This window comes from Austrofundulus limnaeus, unplaced genomic scaffold, assembly GCF_001266775.1.
Source record: "Austrofundulus limnaeus strain Quisiro unplaced genomic scaffold, Austrofundulus_limnaeus-1.0 Scaffold22, whole genome shotgun sequence".
NCBI classification, from domain to species: Eukaryota; Metazoa; Chordata; class Actinopteri; order Cyprinodontiformes; family Rivulidae; genus Austrofundulus; species Austrofundulus limnaeus.
Window position 1 is genome coordinate 698,372 of NW_013952424.1, and position 19,823 is coordinate 718,194.

At 36.8% G+C, this 19,823-nt stretch overlaps 2 protein-coding genes across 2 annotated transcripts in view; one reads left to right on the forward strand and one right to left on the reverse strand.

Annotated features, from left to right (window-relative positions):
- LOC106514723 (protein phosphatase 1 regulatory subunit 1A) overlaps nucleotides 1-13,596 on the forward strand; it is a gene marked incomplete at its 5' end in the record, with an annotated part of 23,277 nt that extends 9,681 nt beyond the window's left edge. The window contains 6 exon segments of the mRNA XM_014004123.1: nucleotides 574-634; nucleotides 6,680-6,717; nucleotides 6,867-6,930; nucleotides 8,020-8,202; nucleotides 9,873-9,995; nucleotides 10,530-13,596. Of these exon segments, the coding sequence (XP_013859577.1) occupies nucleotides 574-634; nucleotides 6,680-6,717; nucleotides 6,867-6,930; nucleotides 8,020-8,202; nucleotides 9,873-9,995; nucleotides 10,530-10,609 (549 nt within the window). The 3' untranslated portion in view covers nucleotides 10,610-13,596.
- Nucleotides 13,597-14,727: 1,131 nt separating this feature from the next.
- LOC106514724 (calcium/calmodulin-dependent 3',5'-cyclic nucleotide phosphodiesterase 1B) overlaps nucleotides 14,728-19,823 on the reverse strand; it is a gene marked incomplete in the record, with an annotated part of 14,037 nt that continues 8,941 nt past the window's right edge. Inside the window, 6 exon segments of the mRNA XM_014004124.1 lie at nucleotides 14,728-15,214; nucleotides 15,537-15,673; nucleotides 16,660-16,777; nucleotides 17,020-17,101; nucleotides 18,603-18,723; nucleotides 18,894-18,995. Coding sequence (XP_013859578.1) covers nucleotides 15,117-15,214; nucleotides 15,537-15,673; nucleotides 16,660-16,777; nucleotides 17,020-17,101; nucleotides 18,603-18,723; nucleotides 18,894-18,995 — 658 coding nt within the window.

Sequence of the window (19,823 nt, forward strand, 5' to 3'; positions counted from 1 at the left end):
AGGAAAATTCTCCATCTTAATTTTTTTTTTTAGTTTTCTAAAAGCATACAGATGCTGCACATTTAGTCTGCAGTACAGAAACACCAACCTGGAAGCACTGCAGATACTATTTAATCTTCACAAACAAACCTCTGATCAGTTAACRGTTTAAATGCCCAACCCTCCGTAGCTCCATCAAATGTCCTATTTGTCATCTATTGTCCCAGAGTTACCTGGAGCTGCCTGATTTCACTGAACTCACCAGCCAAGAAACAACCAGAAGGTGGCAAACTGCTGCTCTGATCTCTGCTCAGCACTGCAGGACCAAGAACCGCTTTGGTTCTCCACAGGCGTCTTCAAAGTGMACGCTGACCGAATTTTGGATCACTTAGACCTCCTCTGGGTCTCACAGCTTCATGACAGAATGTTGCATTGACCCAACAGCTGCTCATGGTGGGAAAAGGCCTGGTTTCCCTATGATTGAATAGAAAGAAAATGCTAATTTGTGAGAGCTGCAAAAACGCTTTATGTTTTATTGAAGGGATTATTTTTTTAAATGTCATTTTAGACTGAAATTCATGCTTTATTTTTCAGATCAGAMGACGTCGGCCCACACCTGCTACTTTAGTGGCATCCAGTGATCAGTCATCACCAGGTAAAAYATTCAAATGTAAACACACACACTCTGTTTCTGAAATATTGATTTCTTATCTGGTGCTTACAGGATGAATAAATTAGTACTAATTTTACGTAAATACAACAATAAATCAGCATATGAACTTAATAAAATGTTATATTTATCAAATCAAAAATTAAATTATCATAAACAAAGTATTTTTTGCTGTATGAGAAAAATCTGAGCCACTTTCATTTTCCTCCTTTTGTCCATTTCTCAAACTTTTGTTGATTCTTGTTCATGTTTTTTTTTCTTTTTTTTAGTTTTTCAGGCATGTTTGTGTCCAGTTGCTTGCAACTTTGGCCATGACTTAGCCATTGTTGACAGTCAGTATGAGGTGTTTGTGTTGACTTGTTTGTTTTCCGACAAACATGGTTTGTATCAAAGAAAAACAGATTTTGGATTCAAAGGACGCTGCAGGTCCTGAATTTTTGTGGTTTCCCCAGAAGCAATTTCAAAAAACCTGAGCTCTACTGCTGTGTTCTTTTGAGGGAAAAAAAGCCTGTATTTTTCTCAATTTTTCTAAAATAAATGCTTAAACCGATGCTGATAGAGTTAAAATAAAGCTCTTTTTATAATAGTCTGAATGTGGAGTGACATTGGTTCAAGAAGGTATTTTCATTTGGGGTTACTTRTATATATTTAACTGTTCAATCAATAAAAACTGTTTGAAAAGACATAAAACCCATCCAATCAACAGGCAACAACATCAGCTTCTTAAGATAAGACATGGCACCAATAAAGTGCCAAATTAGCTGGAAGTTAAATACCCTTTTACAGAAAAGGAGTTATTGCTTCTGAGTTTTAAGTTGTGTTAAACACAAAATCACGTGGTTTCATTAATCATATTTAAACGGTTTGTGACTTTAATGCAGCTGCTTTCATGAYCACTAAATCTGGAGCTAAATCAGGTCTTTGTTGCACAAACATCCCATACAAACACCATGTTACACCTAAACCAGTATGGTTTACATGCTAAAGTACATTCCTCTGTTTAATTCCGACTGTTGTGATACTTAGAAGCACAGTTACACATCAAATGAATCCTCCGACTAGATTAGATGCACAAAAAACAAGTGTGTGTCCTCTGGGATCTTAATGATCAAACACAGCAGATCCATGAGGAGTTCTCCTGCTGGATGAGTCATCCACCGGCTCCCTGCTGAAGGCTCTGCTGAGCCTGGGTGTGCGTTTCTGTGTGAAGTTACCCACTGCAGTGTTAAAAAATAATCAGCAGGTAATTTGGGGCAAAGCCAGGCATTTTCTGCTTGTGTGGTAAAAGAGCTGATTATTGAGAACTTATAAAAGAGAATACCACAGCTTGTTTTGTATTCAGAAACCAGTTTTAATTTTTTTTCAGTAATTTGTGACTTAATGCCAACCCCTGCAGCAGAACAACAAATAGGACAAAAAAGAAATTAAGGTTACTTTCTATATTGAATGTTTTGTTAAATAGCAACTCATTATAGTTACGTGTTGACACATTTTGTCACCATTTTATTACTTAATCAAGCTAATCGAGCTTGAAATAACCAATAAACCTAAACGTAAAGAATGTGTTGTGTTAACTTTAATAGTTTTGATTCTATCCAGTTTTTTCTTTGTTTGTTTAAAACTGACACTGATGATGTTCTCATCAGCCTTCTGAGTTTGTCTTAATTGCTAATTAATAAGAGTAGATTTGTTCAAGTGATTAACAAAGTACACATTACTTCTTTATGCTATGAAGTTATTTTATGACATTTTGAACTTTTAGACTAAACTATTCTGTTAGATTACTTACATGTTGGTTTAAAAAAACAAATGGCAAACAGTCATCCTCATATCTGGTGTTMTCAAGCCAAATTRCTTTAAATATTWAAAAAAAACATATTTGCGTGAGCCTGTATTCAGTTTTTTTGCACGTCAAAACCAAATTAAAACCCAGACATTCAGATGAGCTCAAGTGAGCGCAGATTCACAGTAATACTGACACACAAACAACCTTTGTGATGCGTGCTTTCGTGTGTGTAAGAGGACGAGATCGTGCCTAAAAGGTGGGGGATGGGGAGGAATAAATATGACGATGAGGGAGAAGAAGTGGTGCCGGTGCAGTAATGGTGTGGCCCACATCAGCCAGAGCCCTGCATTATTAAATGTGCTGCAGATTGCTCTGCTCCGTGCATTCTGAACCCCAAAAGCACATCAGAGGAAAATCAGAAACGACCGAGATACAGGCTGAGGGCAAAATAATGATGAAGGATCATTGAAGGGTGCTGGTTGATCCCAGGGTTCTCCAAGGCAGAGTCAGGTTTCCAGAGGATTTATGTCTGATTCTTGCTGGGAGACAAAGAGAGAAGTTTGTTGAGATCAAACAAAAAAATAAGAGTGGAACTTTGTTTTTGTTAGGACTTGGTTCTACTTTTGTCTTATTATTTATTAATGAAATACTCTTTTTACTATGAGTTGTCAGTTAAAAAGAGCTCTGTCTTCAGTTATTTCATTGATGTCAAGTTTTCTCCGTTTTTAATAACTTTTTTTTGGTTTGATTTACTTTCTTTTTGCATTTGGGTCTGACTCATTCAATTTAATGTGACAATAAAATAAAGTATTTTTTAAACAGGAGTCTGGGGATGTATTATCACTCTGGTAAAATCTGTCAGCTGAGGCAGCTGCCTGCTGTGTTGACATCTCACCCGCTAAACACATCTGTGGACACAGTACAAAAGTGTTAAAGAGGTGTTGCTCATAACGTGAATTTCTGTGAAATCAAACAGTCTTTGTCGCAAAATGACAGAATATTAMTTAAAAACCGAGACTGAAGACAGGCTCACGTTGAGAGTAAAAAAAAAGAACAGTGATGATGAAAATGGAAAATCAGAGTGTGACAGCAGAGAAGAGGATGAATGGTTCATATATGCTAAAATAAAGAATGAGGTGAGGGATACCATTATGCTCTTATTTCCATAGTAACATAATTTGGTATTGTTGTCATTATTCCTGTTGAGATGGAACCTTTTCTGCACCAGAAATGCATTCTGTGGCTTTTTTGCATACAAAAAGGAGAGGTGAGGGAGATTCACTRTTTAGTTTCAAATGAAAATAAGCAGCTATTTGTGTTTAATAGTGTAAAAATTGCCTTCTCTCTCAGCTAAAACAAGGATAAAACAACCTTTGACCATCACTAGTTGTTTGCACCCTTGATCATTTAATTTAGTGCAAAGGTTTTTATTATCTTGCTGTTTTTTTATGCTGTTAGGGCAGCTTTCAACTGACACCAATTTACAGTTTAAACACAGGAGAAGTGAAGAGTCTTGGCTGCGAGTCAGAAAACTCTYTCCATTCTCATCTTGCTTCGTCTCAGTCGTTCAGCTGGGAGCTGCAGTGAAAGACTCATCACTGCTGAAAAAGGCTTTTTTGTTGGCCTTTTCTCTCATTCTGCTGCACAGATGGGCTGCTCACGAAGACAAAAACAATCTGACAATCATCCATGTGAATGCCAAGTTTTGTTTCTTGACCCAAATTGATTTTTCATCCACATCTACGGCGCAATGTTTCACTCCGATCCGAGCACAGCTGTTTACCGCTCCGAGGTTTCGGCTCCGTCTGCAGTGAAATCATTCATCAAACCATCACCTTAAAGATACAATTAATCATGAGGCGTCAGTGTGATTGAATCTGTGGTGCACAAACATTCCAGACTGCCATTTCTGTTTGGARGATTAGGATGCCTTATCTTATTTTAATTTATAAAAGCACCACAAACATTTCTTTGCATTCTGTCAAAATAAGACAGTTGTCTGGTTTTAGAAAATGTGAAACAAACATAATAAATGCTTCAATTTATACAAAGCAGAATTTCTCCCAGGAGAATAAATACAGTAAAACCAGCATGTACTTTCTGCCAATATTATCTTAACTGAAAGGGCCAATATTATGTGTTTCTCAGGCATACATTTAAATACTTTACATTAATAAAGTATCTATGTCACCTTTAGCTGTTATTAAAATGCTGTTTTATGTTCAAATAGAAAATAAACTGAACTTCTCATCACTTTCTCTTCTAAACGCCTTGATGTTGGCCTCTGTCTCTATAAGAACCACCTTCTGCTTCTGTCTCGCCCATTTTGGTGCCAGGGGGTGGGGGTGGGGGGGTGCTATGATGGCTGTGATGCAGTTTACTTGGCATCTGAAAATACATTTCCTCAAAAGGTATTTTGAATCTGAAAAGAGCTTCTCTGAGTGAGAAGTAGTGGAGCTCAGCAGACAGTTTAAGTTTCACTTTCACTTTCACCAAGAGCCTGCAGGAGTCATGGGCGAGGTGTGTCGGGAGGTGGGAGGGGGTGCGCTCTGCCATGAGGAAGTTTGGCTTAAAGGCACGTCCCAAAAGGCGTTTCTGGTCCCCAAAGGCGTTTTGCTCCTCAGCATGGCTGTCTAAAAACGCTGCAGGATTTCTCAGACATGCAAGAATGAGTCAGAGCAAGGCTTTGGGCATGTTTTTTATGAGAGTATAACATTATAACATGATATAAAACTCAAAAAAGCTGATTTTACATGATATTGCCCCTTCAACGAWACACCCAGACACCACAAGTGCAGAACATATACGTTCACCTCTTTATTGAAACAAACATTTTTTTAACCAATAATATGTTTACAATGAAATATTTCTGGTATCATTTGCTACATGTGGATATTCATAAACATGCTCTATTTTTATTTGACATTTGTATTTTAATATTTAGCAACGCTATTATCGAGATAATGAGACAAATGAGAACGGCTCCAGTTCCCACTGTTCGGTTCGTCCCGCAGTTCCACTTCTGCTTACCAAAACTGGCCCACTCAGCGCCTCGCATTCCAGAGGCATTTCGATGATGCATGTGTAAAACTTGTTGTAGACATAAAAAAAAAGTTGAATCATTTCCAGATTTTATTTTGTCCTTTAAGTTTTTACGCACCTCTGGATCTATGTTTATGTGCAGAGAAAGAAACAAACTGAAAATCAAGAAATAAGCCCAATTTAAGCACTTTGGAAAGCCAGAACCTTTTTTTAAGCAGGACTCTTGTAAGCACAAGTAATGGCACACACACACACACACACACGCATGCACGCACTCACGCACGCAGCACGCAGCACACACACTGCAMTTCCAGTGTCTAGGGATGCATAGGTTGCCAAGCAACTAGCTGGTGTCCTAGAAAAAAAAAGTTTTGAGTTTGTAATCTGAAGATTTGGATACGAGGTGGAAATGTTTGGGACTGATCACAGTAATTAACCACATTAAAAAGAATTAAAAATACTTGAGCTGTTTTAAAATTGAAATGTTTAAATAAACTGCATTTTGCTCCAGATTTGTTCCATTAGTTCAAATAAGTTCGGCCTTTATATTTCAACACTTATTTGACAAAATCTTCATATAAATTGTTCTAACATTACTTGCCCGGTGTGATTAGTTATCCGTTTGTCGTTTWTTTAAATAACTCTCACCAATGTCTCATCATGTTACGAATAAAGGATGTGTCATCAAATTTCTGCCTTGGAGCATCTTCAAGGTGACAAACTAATTTTGTGAACATTTTATATGAAGCAAAATCTTGACTTTCACAATATTTTAAAGAAAAACCTTCAAAGCCTTTGAATAATTTCTCATTTTTCAGTTGTAAAGTCTGTGCACTTTTGCAGGAAACTACATACTGTACATGTCACTTATGTTTCTGAACGCAGCAGAGAGAAATGTACTCATGCGTGTACTGTTGAGTTGTTCATTGTCTTGTATAAGAAAGTTGTGCAATAAAAGTTTTGCTGTAATACCACCCACACTGGTGGGTGGAGAGGTAAAAAAGAAACACGTGAGTGTCAGMTATCCATCTGGCTCGAGGTCATTTTTTTACATATTTCTCTCTGAACTGTTTGCAGTGCTACAGCTATTGACACACAAAAAACATTCATTTTGATTTAAACCAGTCTGTCTTTTATGTCTTGTCTTTGTTCGAGTCTAATGAATTTATGTAGAGCACTAAAATGATTATTTCCTTTTACAGAAATAGATGAAGATCGACTTCCAAACCAGCTGTACAAGGTAATCTTATTGATGTTTTATGAAAGCCAGTTTTGTTGAAATAAGATTTTAGGAAAATACAATCATGAGTTAGTTTTGTTTCTTTTAAAACACTGTATTTTTTCCTTGAGTTTTCTTCTAAGCTGACGCAGATTATTGATGTTTTTCAGGCAGCCTTGTTGAATTCCCCTCGACAACGACGGAAAGGCCAGAAAGGAACACCGACGATGAAAGGTGGAGGTCTTGTCATCATCGATTCAGTGCATGTGATGTTGAAGTGGTAATTCGGTTCCCACGTAGTTGGAAAAAACGAAAGCAAAATCATTTCAGTGAAAGTCTTCAGTCATCCAAGACATGATCATCCGAAACCATAGCAGTTTTTTTTATTATTATTACTATTTTACACATGAAGACATTTTGCTTTTCATTTGGGGAGCTTGTTTGATTTTCAGTTTCAAATTACCTGTTTAAAGACTGAAATGTCTTTAAATGTCAAAACAAAGACTAATTGCTGACAAATTTGTATTTTGCAAATGTTTTGAGTTTAAGAAGTCAGAAATAGTTTTTTTTTATTTTGCAGCTTAGAACTGAAGCTTTTCTCACTTTAGCTACAGATTCAGTTTGTCACCGATGTGCAAACCTAAAACAGAACAAATCATCTTATCTTMGAACCAAAACTCCTCTATATTGTGTATTCAGGTTTTGACCTGAAAAAGGGGGCTTATATGAGAAAATAGACAAACTGGTTTGTGCATTTTCATGAAAACCAGCCAAGCAACAGGCTCTACAAAAAAAAAAAAATCCTTCAGAAATGTTCCAGCACCTAATGCTTTCTATAATRCATTATATATTATATATAAGTCTTTTTAGGTCACAGAAACACAGATGCTATTTTAAGTGTACAGTTTCAAGGAATGCAAATGATTGTGATGCATAGACAGAGAATTATATTAATTTTCAATCTGAAACAAGGTGAATTTTTTAATGAATTTAATAGTTTAATAGTCAAACTGCTGYGAGGAAAATGTTTTAATTATTGAGGAAAATCGAGGCAATTATTAGTGTGCTTTTGTTTCCAAGGAGAATAAAACTGTGGTTTTAAAGATATCATTTCTTAGTGCTGGCTGGTTGCTTCTCCTCCTCCTCCTCACTTCAAACAGCAGAAGTGGTTCATTAAAAGTTACAGATTAACAGAAATTATTCTAATATTTCCTTTTTTTCTTACAATGAATTTCCACCCACAGAATATTCACCCTTAAACATTTTGTTTGTGTGCGTCTTTTTCCCTCCCTTCTAACAGTATTTGTCTCTCTGCATTCACAGAGCTGCAGTTCCTGGTGGAGCACCACCTGTACAGGCAGCAGCAGGGAGGGGGAGAYGAATGCTCCTCCGAGAGCTGCTTGTCGGACCGACCCAGTCCTGACTCCGTTCCCCCGGGAGAGGAGCTCCCACATGACGACGAGGCCACAGCAGAGGCCTTTGAGAAACTGCGCTGCCAAATGGAGGGTGAGMCTAAACAGAAGATTATTTTTTATGGGCGTGTGGCTCCTTTTAAAAGAAGTAAACTCAACGGAACATTTACTACAGCCGTAATTAAGGAAAAAAAAAGTGTTCATTGAACTTGGTGAATATAAGTCTGTTGTTTGGAGTAATTTAAACTGAACGTGAGATTGAGGGATTTTCAGCCTTGAGTTGCTACTTATAAAACAACTTTCAAACCTTTTCTCTGAAATGAAGTGGAATAAACTCATATAGCAGCAACACAGTGAAAGTCAGTATTTTCACAATTTCTTTTTAGTTTTGGTCCATTAAAGGGCACGCCTTCATTACCAGGAATGTTTTCAGTTGTTTCAGCTATTTTTTAGTTAGCCCTTAAAATGTACTCTATTTATAAAGTCTAGTGTAATTTAATGGGTTATGGCAGGCCATTTTAACATAAAATCAGCATCGTCTCACTATCTGTAAATTGATACGTTCTAAGTTTTGACAAGGAACAACATGTTGACTATCCTCAGTGGTAATAAAATACAGTATATCTGCATTAAGGTAAGGGTGGTGGCTTAGTAAAGGTAAAATGCCTTTTAAATGCCAAACTGCTACGTAAGTCTGTGATGTTTTGACTAAACAGAATTTTTTATTCAAGATATCTTGACCAATCATTCCGACTCAGAATTTCACTTCAATATATCTGAAATAGAAAAGCCGTTTAGATGAAAAAGATATTCAAAATATTTCTAATTCATTTCTTAGAAGGAATTGTGCCAAAAAAAATCAGTTATTTATATCTCTAATTTATTTTTTATTTAATTTATACTAGTCTAATCTTATATAAGTGATATCTAAAATTACATTTAAAATATCTTAAATAATAATGTCATTTCAGTTATCTTTAACTGGAATTCAAATTAACATGAACTGTCATACATGAATGCATTTTTATGCTCATCTTTATGCTTGATTCAGTGTTATTGATCATTTTTCAACAACACAGTGATAGTTTATCAAAAATACGGAGCTTTTCCTACAAAAGAACATTTTCATAGTTAAGCTGTCACCTTAGGAAGATGCTACCTGAGTTAAGTGCTTTACTCTGAAACAACTTAGCTCAGGGAAAATTACTGATTTGATGAAAAACAAGTCCAGTCCTGTATGCACAACTTTAGTAACGGCCTGAAACTCATTTGTGAACATGTTTTTCTGAGGCAGTCGTGCWGCAGAATGCAACAGTTTAAATGCTGCAGATATGTATTTGAGTGTGTAGGCRTGAGCCCTGTAAAGCTTAAAAGCTGCACTCCTAGTTTACAAGCTGACCGTGCTCCTTATGACTTGTTCACCAGTGGAGCCGTAAATGAAGTTCTCAGTTTAGATGAAAGGAGCAAAGAGGAAGCGAGGGGAAAGCCAATCAATGCCCATTAACACCAGTCCTGTCGAGTATGGATCCAATCAAAGYGCAGCCAGTTGAATTTGTTCTAAAGGGTAAACAACCTTCAGCTAGAAATATCAGGTGACATTGATTGATAAAAGGTGGATCAGTTCTGTACGCTGACATCATTTCAAAAACAAGCCCGGCTGCACTATTTTGTTTGTCGCTTCATCGGTGGCAGGTCGGCATCATCAGTCAAAGGTCACATTTATTTTTCCTTTCAAATCATTCTCTGTTTCTCTGCCACCTACAGAGTTCTCAAGGGAGAGCCTATTAGAGGCTGCTGGTGGACTTGAGTGCCCTCTTTCTGAAGATGATTGTTCCAGCGTGGCCAGCGTGACAGATCCCTCATCTCAACGAGAGAATACACAAACAGGTACACAACTGAGCCTTTAAATACTTCCTAAAACACTACTAACATGCTACTTTGCAGAAGCCAAGAGCCATGTTTTAATAATCAGTCTCACTTGTTTATATGGAAAAATCCAATGCTTAAACAGTTTGCACGGTCGTGTCCAAATAATTCTTACCTGATGTACCAGATAGGACTCCTTATTTGAAGTAGTCATTAGAAAATGGGAGACAGCTTATAAACCGGTACAYGACTGGAGACAATTTTTGTCAGTGAGCGTCATTCAAGCGTAATCTTTAAACACTAAATGCCACAAACTTGTACCAGTGTAGATGATTGTGAGAATTCAGTTGCTGCACAATTTACACTAAATTTGGAAGCAAAGTTWGCTAAACAAACTTCTAATACTCACAATATAACATGGGATGAAATTATGTGACGCTAAAAAAGACAGAAAAAAAATCTCCACAGAAAGTCTTTAAAGTCAATTAAACCTGCATGTTGGCTTCACCACTTTTACATTCCCGCAGTAATTGATGTCTCTGTATTCATTYACAGACTCCAAAGGAGGAGCAGTCAGCAAAAATCAGCCATTACAAGAGAAGACAAAGAAATGTGGCCTGGATAAAGAGAAATAAAAAAAAAGTCTGTGTGCAGCTTAATGTGGTTCAGTCGGCTCAGTACAATGACAAACGATTGTCTGCAGATTCACTTTTAAGAAACATCAGGGCGTCTATGTTCCTCTGCAGTCAGGCCTTAGCTGCCACTGTCAGAGCAAGAAACAAGATTTCTACCTTTATTTTACGAGAAACATTTTTTACAGCTTTTTTTTCCTGCACTGATGGAACGCTAGCCTACTGTATGAACCTGAGATGATATTTTTCATACTTCAGTAACACGACCATCATCATACACCTCCTTAGTGTTTAACCTTCCCTTAGATCAAACAAATATACTACTTATGGTCCTTTTAGACAATTTTTAACATTAAACATGTGCCATTGATTCAGCATTTATGGTTTAARAAATAAATCTATCTGAACATCATAAAGAACATTATTTGAATCCAAAAGCCACCGCTCAGCTTTCTTTTATTTTCTTATTTGATATCCTCAAAGTAAATAAGCCCAAGTGAAAAGTACCAAACACTTAATTAGTGATTTGGCAAATCTCACATGCATCTGCCATGAACAYAATGTTTTTATCAGACCAGATATCTGCACATGACGTAACACAGTTTGTATTATTCTTTTTTTGATTCATTGTATATATTTTTATTTTGTTCAATGTTGAGCATTTAGATAATGATTGTGTTGTATTGCTGCAAATTCTTCCGAATGCCCAACAAATCAGCGCTGTATCAGAATAGAGCACAAGAGTTGCTGCTGTTGCAAACAGGTGCTGGTYAAACGTACCTCTATCAAATCATATACCTACTTTTTTTTACCCAGTGTGCCATTTTATGTGACAGTTACTATTTTGTCACTGAGAGCTAATAGGAGCTACAGCCCCAAATGTCCTAATTACTCTGACAGTAAAACTGATCAAAGCCTGCTTGTCTTCATTTGCACCCTGGGCTAAATAATTAGTTGCCATTGTGGGCACAAAATTGGACGAAGTGTATAGAGGCTGGAACAAACAGACTTTTAATTGACTGCTTTTTTTTTTGCCAAAAAGTGTAGGTACGAAGTGACCAAAGTTGTAACGCACACTTAGGCAGCAGTATAAATTGACCTGAAGCTGCAACTATGTTCCTGAAAGAGCTTTGTGCACTTTCTGTGTAGGTAAAACGTTTTTATCGTCTTTTTCTCCTTTCGGCTGTTCCTTCTTCAGGGGTCACCACAGAGAGTCATCCTCGTCAACTCCCTTCATGTTCTCTCTTACTGCAGTCATCTCCTCTGTCTTTTTCCAGGCAGCTGCAAACATTGTTTTCTACCTTAATAAACCAAATATTTGATTATGATAAAAAAATTGTTTAAACATAAATAATGAATAAATAAGAAAAAGAAGCATATCAAAACCAATTCAAATGCCTACTCCAATTTTTCAGCCATTAAATTCAATGCATATTTACTTACTAATATTTGATTTATCATGACTGGGCTATAAGATTACTTTATTGTGTGAAACTCTATTTTCACAGCATTAACATTTAGTCAGGCTGGTAATTTTCTCATTTGTGTCATTCTAACTGAAAGGCTGCCAGCTGCACAYAAAAAGAAAAAAAAGCATGATCTCTGTCAATGACCTGTATTATTCTTACAGAAATAAGCCCGATATGCTCAAATACTGGTAGAAAGATATGTTGAGCTGCAGATAATCAGTGTTTACTTTTATATTTAGGATTTTGAATTAAGTTAGAGGCTCAGGTTGACAGGAGTTCCTAAAATAACATCTAGTTTTGTTTTAATAACATAAATCAGTCATGCCCATCCAAAAAAAGAGACTAGCATGGTGAAGTTGTTTGCACCTCATAGTAGGAGTATCTGTGGTTCAAATCTGAACTTTTTGCGTCTTTTTATGAGGGGTTTTCATGTTATCACTTTTTTGTTTTGTTTTTATAGTCCAAAACTGTGCATGTGAGGTTAATTGGTGTCTCTAAATTGGCTGTAAGTGTGGGTGTGTTCGCATGGCTTGTTATCTCTGGTGGTCTGAGTGATGAGGGCGCTGCTTCCTGCCCGGTCACTGAAACACTCTGATGCTAAACAGGATAAAGTCACTTCAAAAAGTAAATAATTCAAGCTGGACCTMATTTGACTAAAAACAAACAGTGTTTTACCATCTGAACAAGGCRGAAGTTTAATCCACTTCCTTACTGACTGCAGATGTGTGTGTTTACTGTCACACACCGACGTACCAGATGGTTAGCAGTTAAATCATTCGGTTGTGGTTGAGCGGCTGACAAGCAGAGTTCATTACAGGGAAATGTGTCTGCAGATCAATTTACATATTTTGAATTAAAACAGGAAAACTCATCTCCAGTTAGCAAATTGCACCCTCATTTCTGTCACATGAGCGCTCATTGGTAATCCAGATCTTGGCTAACATCTTGCATGGCACTGAATGTACAGTGGAAGACCYTTTTTTTTCTAAATTCAGCAGATTTAAAATGCTTTATTTCACACACAGACAACATTTACATTCTGGGCACACGTAGTATTTGCTGCATTCTTTAAAAAAACTCTAGTTTTGTATTCATTGAAGAAAATATAAAGTTRAATGTTTGTCATCATTTCATGTTGTTTCACTGTACATTATGTGACAATCGTTCCATAAATTTCACATCATGTTCCTCATGACTGAAAGAATCTGATGAACAAATGTGAACCAGAAAAACAAAAACCATTTCAGTATTGATGTCACTTGTTGAGCAGTTTGTTCCCCAGTTGCAGCAATGGTTGCTTTTATTCCATAATGAACAAGAAAGATGGTAAAACATTCCCATGAAAGCTTTTCAGTGTGTTTTTTCCCTTGCTGTGTATTWAAGAACGATGTAACATTTGTTGTTTTTGAATGGTGATAGTGTACTTTACTTCTAGAGGTTTTAGTTCTAGCTTTACTTGAACTGATAGATGATTACATCTGTAATCTAACCTTGTTTGATACAATAAAAGGTTTAAGTTGAGTTCTTATTCCTCTTGTTTGTAAATGTCACTGGCAGGTTTTATCAGTGTCYGTAGCAAAGTAAATCTGAGCTGATGTTCTTTTAAAATGTCAGAAAATGAGACGCGTCAGTAGGAAGTTGAGTTAAACTTAGCATTGCACCACTGCTCATGACTTTAGCTGAGGCAAAGTTTGACTTGGCATCAATTATTCAATACACTCAGAGCAGAAAGCATAAAAACACRTGCATTTTTTATCAAYGAGGCAAAATTTGACAAGTAAATTCTGTAAGACTACAGCATCCTAACTTCCACGTGACACTCTCRCTGATAGACCCAGCTGCTTTTCAGYCGAGTCTGTGTGAAATCACTTAGCTCTGCCGCCARTCCCTTCCCAATAAAAGCTATTCTTGAGTAAAATTAATATTTTAATCTTGWTGTTAAACTTTGTTGCGGGGAAATGGCCATGCGTTGAAAAATGCACCACRTTAGAAACATTTTGCACAAAAACATGGTGCACAATTAAAGCGTGCACTTTGTTTTAAAAATAAAGTTGTGTTTATTAGTTGATTCAAATGTAGGAAACCTTGAATTATTATTTCCCAACTAAATAAAAATGCTGAGATAATTGTTATTCAAATCAAAGAGGACAAATCCTCTATCAGCCCTGCAGGTTCACTATTTGCTCTATTGCGCCTCCTGCTGGGAGAGTAGAAAATGTTGCTAAATATTCATATTAAAATTTTTCTTTGTTTATTACAGTATATATTNAGGTTCACTATTTGCTCTATTGCGCCTCCTGCTGGGAGAGTAGAAAATGTTGTTAAATATTCATATAAAAAATTTCTTTGTTTGTATATGTATTCATCCAAATGGCTTGTAGGTTTTCTGCCTTTTTTGTTTTTATGTTTTACAAACCGATGCAAATTCATGTTAAAATTAGTCTCTCCATTATAAACGTTCACTGTTTCCCACAGTTTTGTCCTTAGAAGTGGCTGCTGGATGCACTCCATGAGTTTCCTCCTGTCCTTGGAAGTGGAYCAAAGTGATTCAGATAATTAATGAGATTTTACTAATAACATATCTTTTATATAGACAAATACAGCACAGTTGCCCCCCATTTCATGACTTGAAATGAATCACAGAAGCTTAAATAATGCATTGTTTTAGTTTAATGCAAGGTTAAATATCTGTGTGTGTTCAGATCACAATTAGACAAATGTTCCTGTTGTTGTGTTTAGGTGGCAACATAAATTAATACCATGAACTATATCATACATGACCAGCATGCACAGTTTCTATTTAAATTGCTGTTACTATGTTTAAAATAAGACATAAGGACATTTATTTTCTGATATTGCACATCTTACCTTTGAAGGATGATTTTGACCTTTAGTTCCACCTCAATTCTTCCTCCACTATCTCTTTCTCAGTAATGAAAGGATTTGTGGTTTTCTTACAAAAAGTAATTTATTGTTACCCTCGGCTGAACTTTGCGAATATTCAACGAAACAAGACGATATCACAAGAAAAAAAGTCCCAACTACTGTTTTTTATCAGCTGTGGAGTCTTGAAGGGATTTCTCTGACAGCTCTTCTTTGTTGGATCTTTGTTCTTTTGTAACACTGGCGTCAGAAAATCCTGGAGGAAGAAGAAGATTGGARAAGTTTTTGGAAAATCTGATAAGATTAGAGGAAAATAATATCTGTTAATCTCAGCATGAGATCACTCTGAAATTAATTTATATAACAAATCAAATCAATGAGATGGAGTACGTTTGTATGGCAAAGTGGCTCCTTGCCAGCCCAATCGCTGATATTTTAGTGGAGTTGTACACAGCTAGGATTTGTTGCAAAATGACTTGGAAAAATTACAATACAATTTCCTGAAGCGAAAACATCTAACATTGTGCAACTGTGCTTTAACAAATTTACGACATAGAGAAATGTGAACTGAGCCGTACCATTTGATCCAGTCTCTTTCCATTTGAGCTTGTTGTCTTCAGTGTGTCGGGTCCAAGTGGAGCGGAAGCTCACCAGTTCGGCTGTGATGTGTGCCAGACTCCACTGCAGGCCTCTGGAGCTCTCCTTCCAAAGATTACTGTCAGCAAATAACAGTCAGATCTGTTTGTTCTGCACAGAACGAGGCTCAGACGTATTGGTGGTCCTTTAGTAAAAGACCACTGAAACAGTTAACTATCATAAACACGTAAGGTATTTTTACTATTATTATTTGTAAACAATAATAAAAACTTTCAAAAGAAACAATTGGGATGTGACAAACCATAAAAGTTGCATTAACTTTGTAGAATTTTAAGGGTGTCCATTTTCAAAAATAAACTTTTTATAGACTTTGTAAAAACACTAAATTTAAGCCTTATGATTATTTTCTTTCTTTGATTTGAATAAAGTATTACAAAAGACCTTTCATTTCCCCCTGGTCTTCCTGAACATCTGGTGTTACTAAAGTTRCTCTTGTTATACTTTTTCTTTAGGAAAACATGAACATCTATCAAAAATAAATCCACTTAGATCCATCTTCTGAACTTGTTTCTTCTTCGCTTCATGATTTGGTGTTCAGGAAATAATTATTATACTCATTGGTCAAGTCCTGCTTTAATTTTGAGCTTTAAAATTAGCAAAGAATTTGATCCAAACAATTTTTTAACAAGCTGCTGGTGTTGATTCTCAGTCATCCATGACATCCTGCTTTTGTCCAAAGATGAAACTTGTTTCAACTTTCAAACATATTCATTTCTTACCAAAAACCTATATATATATTTTTTTCTTTTTGCAAAGATTCAATAGATAGAATAGATCAAGTTAAATGCAGACTTTAATGCCCAAAGAAGAGATGTGTTACTCTTTATTCATTCAGTTTTATCAGACAGAATTCATTGTTATATAATATTTTTATGTTTTTTAGTACTGTAAGTAATTTTGATAAAATATAAATATTTTAGGTACAGTTTTTCTTCTTTCTTCACCGACTTAAAAACAATGTGGAAACTGAGGAATCCTGCACTCATACTTTTTTTCTCAAACATAATTGAGCTGACTCTTTTTGTGTGTAGGTGTGTGCAGTACCTGTGTCTGTTGCAGGGGTCTGGGGGTCCTGGGTTCTCCTCCACCAAGGGAATAACAATTTTTTCTGCCATGTCCGTCAACAGCGAGAACGTAGGATACACAATGAAGTCTATGAAACCTGTGAGATAAAGCATCGTCGTGTCACTGAGAGAGCTGTCTCCTATGCAGATTCTTTGAAAAAATGAAAAGCTACAATGAATTATTTATTACTTCACTGAACTGCAAAAAAAAAAAAAAGGTTCCCACAAATCTGACAGCCTTGTTGAGTTTGGAATGAAGACGAAAGAATAAAATATTTCCTGCTTCAGTGATTATTTTAGAAGATGAGAAAAAAAGAACTTGGTGTATTTTGAGACATACCAATCTGGGACTCGGCTACTAGGGTGCTTTTTCGATCGCACAGCGGAGAGAAGGGAAGGCCGAGCTCTGCCTCTCTATCGCCCTCACAAAGATAGAAAGACAAAGAAAAACAATACAATGGCATCCCACACATCATCTGAAAATAACTTGTGAAGGTCGTTTTGGTGGAATATTTCCACATCTTGTTTTCGTAGAAACAGTCCAACGTCTCTTCGCTTTTAAGTCCACTCAGAGAAAATAAGAGTGGGAACAGCACGATCCTCTCATCTCAGTCCAGTTGGCATCACAACTTTGATCGTTTGACATTTTTCTGACAAAAAAATGTGTATTTCGTCCGTAGTTATCCTTCAGCTCAGACATTTGCAGCATTATAATTAATTAAAAATGTCTAACTGTGTATTTAATAATTTCTCACATCAGTTTTGCTTTAAGCATGTTCTTAAACAACTGGGTTTGTAAATTGTCATTAATCTCTTAAGACGCCAAAAAAAGGCCTTTTAGTATTGAAGCATCAATGTTCAGCAGGTGAGAAGTGATATTTTACACCAAAAACGGCTGCTTTAATGCGTGTGCTGACAGCTTTTGCAAGCAGTTTCCAAAATCAGATTTTATTTGATCAAAGTTCAATCGAAATATCCTTGACGTTAAACTTCACTTCTCCTCTGATGGTGTTTTCCAGATAAGAATTAAACTACTGCACACACTTTGTCAGGCTATAAAATAACCAACTCTTCAAAYAAACCCTTTCTGTGGAGTTGTTTGTGAGGTTCACTGTACCTCAKAAATAATAAACCCTTTTAAAGATCCCCAGCATATCTTTTTTTTTTTCACTCTTCAGCTATTTCACTGCGCTTTTTGAGTTGTGAGGACTCATCACTCACGCTGAGGTATATACAGCATGGCACTACAAAAGGTTACACAAGCTGGGGGAAAGAAAAAAAAGGATACCATTTTGAATTTGTGTTACTTTCTTTGTGTAACTCAAAAGACAAGAGATCAAGACAAAGCTTCACGAGGCTGACACTGAGCTCCACGTTTCACCTGATGTGAAACATTAAAGTGGTCTTTGGAGAGGGGGAAGACACAAATCAAAAATAAGAGATATTTAGGTGAACTCTTATTTTGCAGATCCTAGCAAAAGATTCAAAGCGTGTGTGTCTGTTGACTCAGCACCACAAACAGGAGGGCAGTTAAGAGATGATAAAAAAACTGGATGAGCATTCATAAAACCTTAATAAGTTACATGGGATTTGCAGAAGTGGGCAGACATTAAGTGAAGCTGTTTCCCCTCTATGGGATGTGAAATGCTTCAACTCTGTGCTACGCAGGCATGAGGGTGCAAAAATGTTATTTCTTTTCTTTTTTTTCTTTAGCAGAAACAGTATTTCCAAATCCTTGAACCAAACTTTGATCCAAGACAAGCAACTATGAGTTGCACCATTCTGAAAACGTCCTGCTGCAAATCCAATTACAGCTGAAATCTAATTGTGACTCAAACTAGAACGAGGAAATAAACATAAAATAAATAAATATAGGAGAGGGGAAAAGTCACAGTGATGGTTCAGGTCAGTTCAGATCCCTACCTGCCTGAAAAACTCTTCCATTAAGGATTTGGTCCAGCGAGAGTGCAGCGCCCAGGGTTTGGATGGATGGCTAATGTCAGCCGTGTGCAGTAACAGAGACAGCGCTTTGGGCTTATCAATCCTGATGGAGAGAGAGAGAGAGAGAGAGCACAACACACATCTTTTTTATTTGTGTTGTTGGGCCTCCAGGGAAAAGCACACCCTTGCAGCAGTCACACTGTTTATTCCTGTAGGAATATCAGCCTCGAATATTTCGTTTTTGCATCTGTGTGGAGAGCAACAGTCAGTTACCGTTCCTGTTGTTTCAGACAGGATTTCATGGCTTTGACCTGGAGTAGGTGGGAGGACATGTCAGTGGCCAACACCATCTCTATAACAAGTGATCGCAGCTCCCTGTGAACACACACACGCACACACAGACTCACAGTTTATCAGCTGACCTTGAGTGATGAGAGGGAACTTTGTAAAATGAAACTCTCAGGCAGGAGGAGCCAATGAGGTTGTAACCTTTCCTCATTTTCCTGATGGGTTTTCCTGTTCCCATGGTACCGCTGACTGTTAAAAAGGGTCCATTAAGGTATGTGTTTGACTGTGGTGGTATCTGCAGAGCACCGCAGTGAATAACACAGCCCCGTACTGTGATCAGTGATTTATGAAGGAAACTATTCCATTAATACAGAAACTGTTTGTAGTAAATACTCTCCCAATGCAGGCTCCAACTGCTTTCAAGTTAGAACCATAGACTTAAATATAAAGATCACTAGAGTGAGCCCCGCCCATACCAAACACTGGTAACGTCTGWGACAGCATGGAGGAGCAAAAATGGTGTCTAAAAGGGCAACGGCTCACAGCCTCCATAGAAACTAATAGATAAACAGCAGCTGAACCGGATCTGTTTCACAGATTATCKGTCACGTTTTCACAATAAATTAATGACTATGTTAATTTCATTCAACAATCATGTAAAACAGCAGATTTATACCAGAAAATTTATAAGTAACAATGATCTAAACCAGACCTGAAGTCAGCCTGTAACTTAGACTTTAGCTAGTTGAAAAATGATGACTTCAGCTAGTAATAAAGTATATTTATTATCAGGGTTGCACATAAAATTTTTGGTCTTGTTCTCAGGGGAGAACCTAGGCAGGGCTCTAGACTAACTTTTTGCACTGGTTGCACCGGTGCGCCTAACATTTTTTCTTAGGCGCACCAGCACAAAAG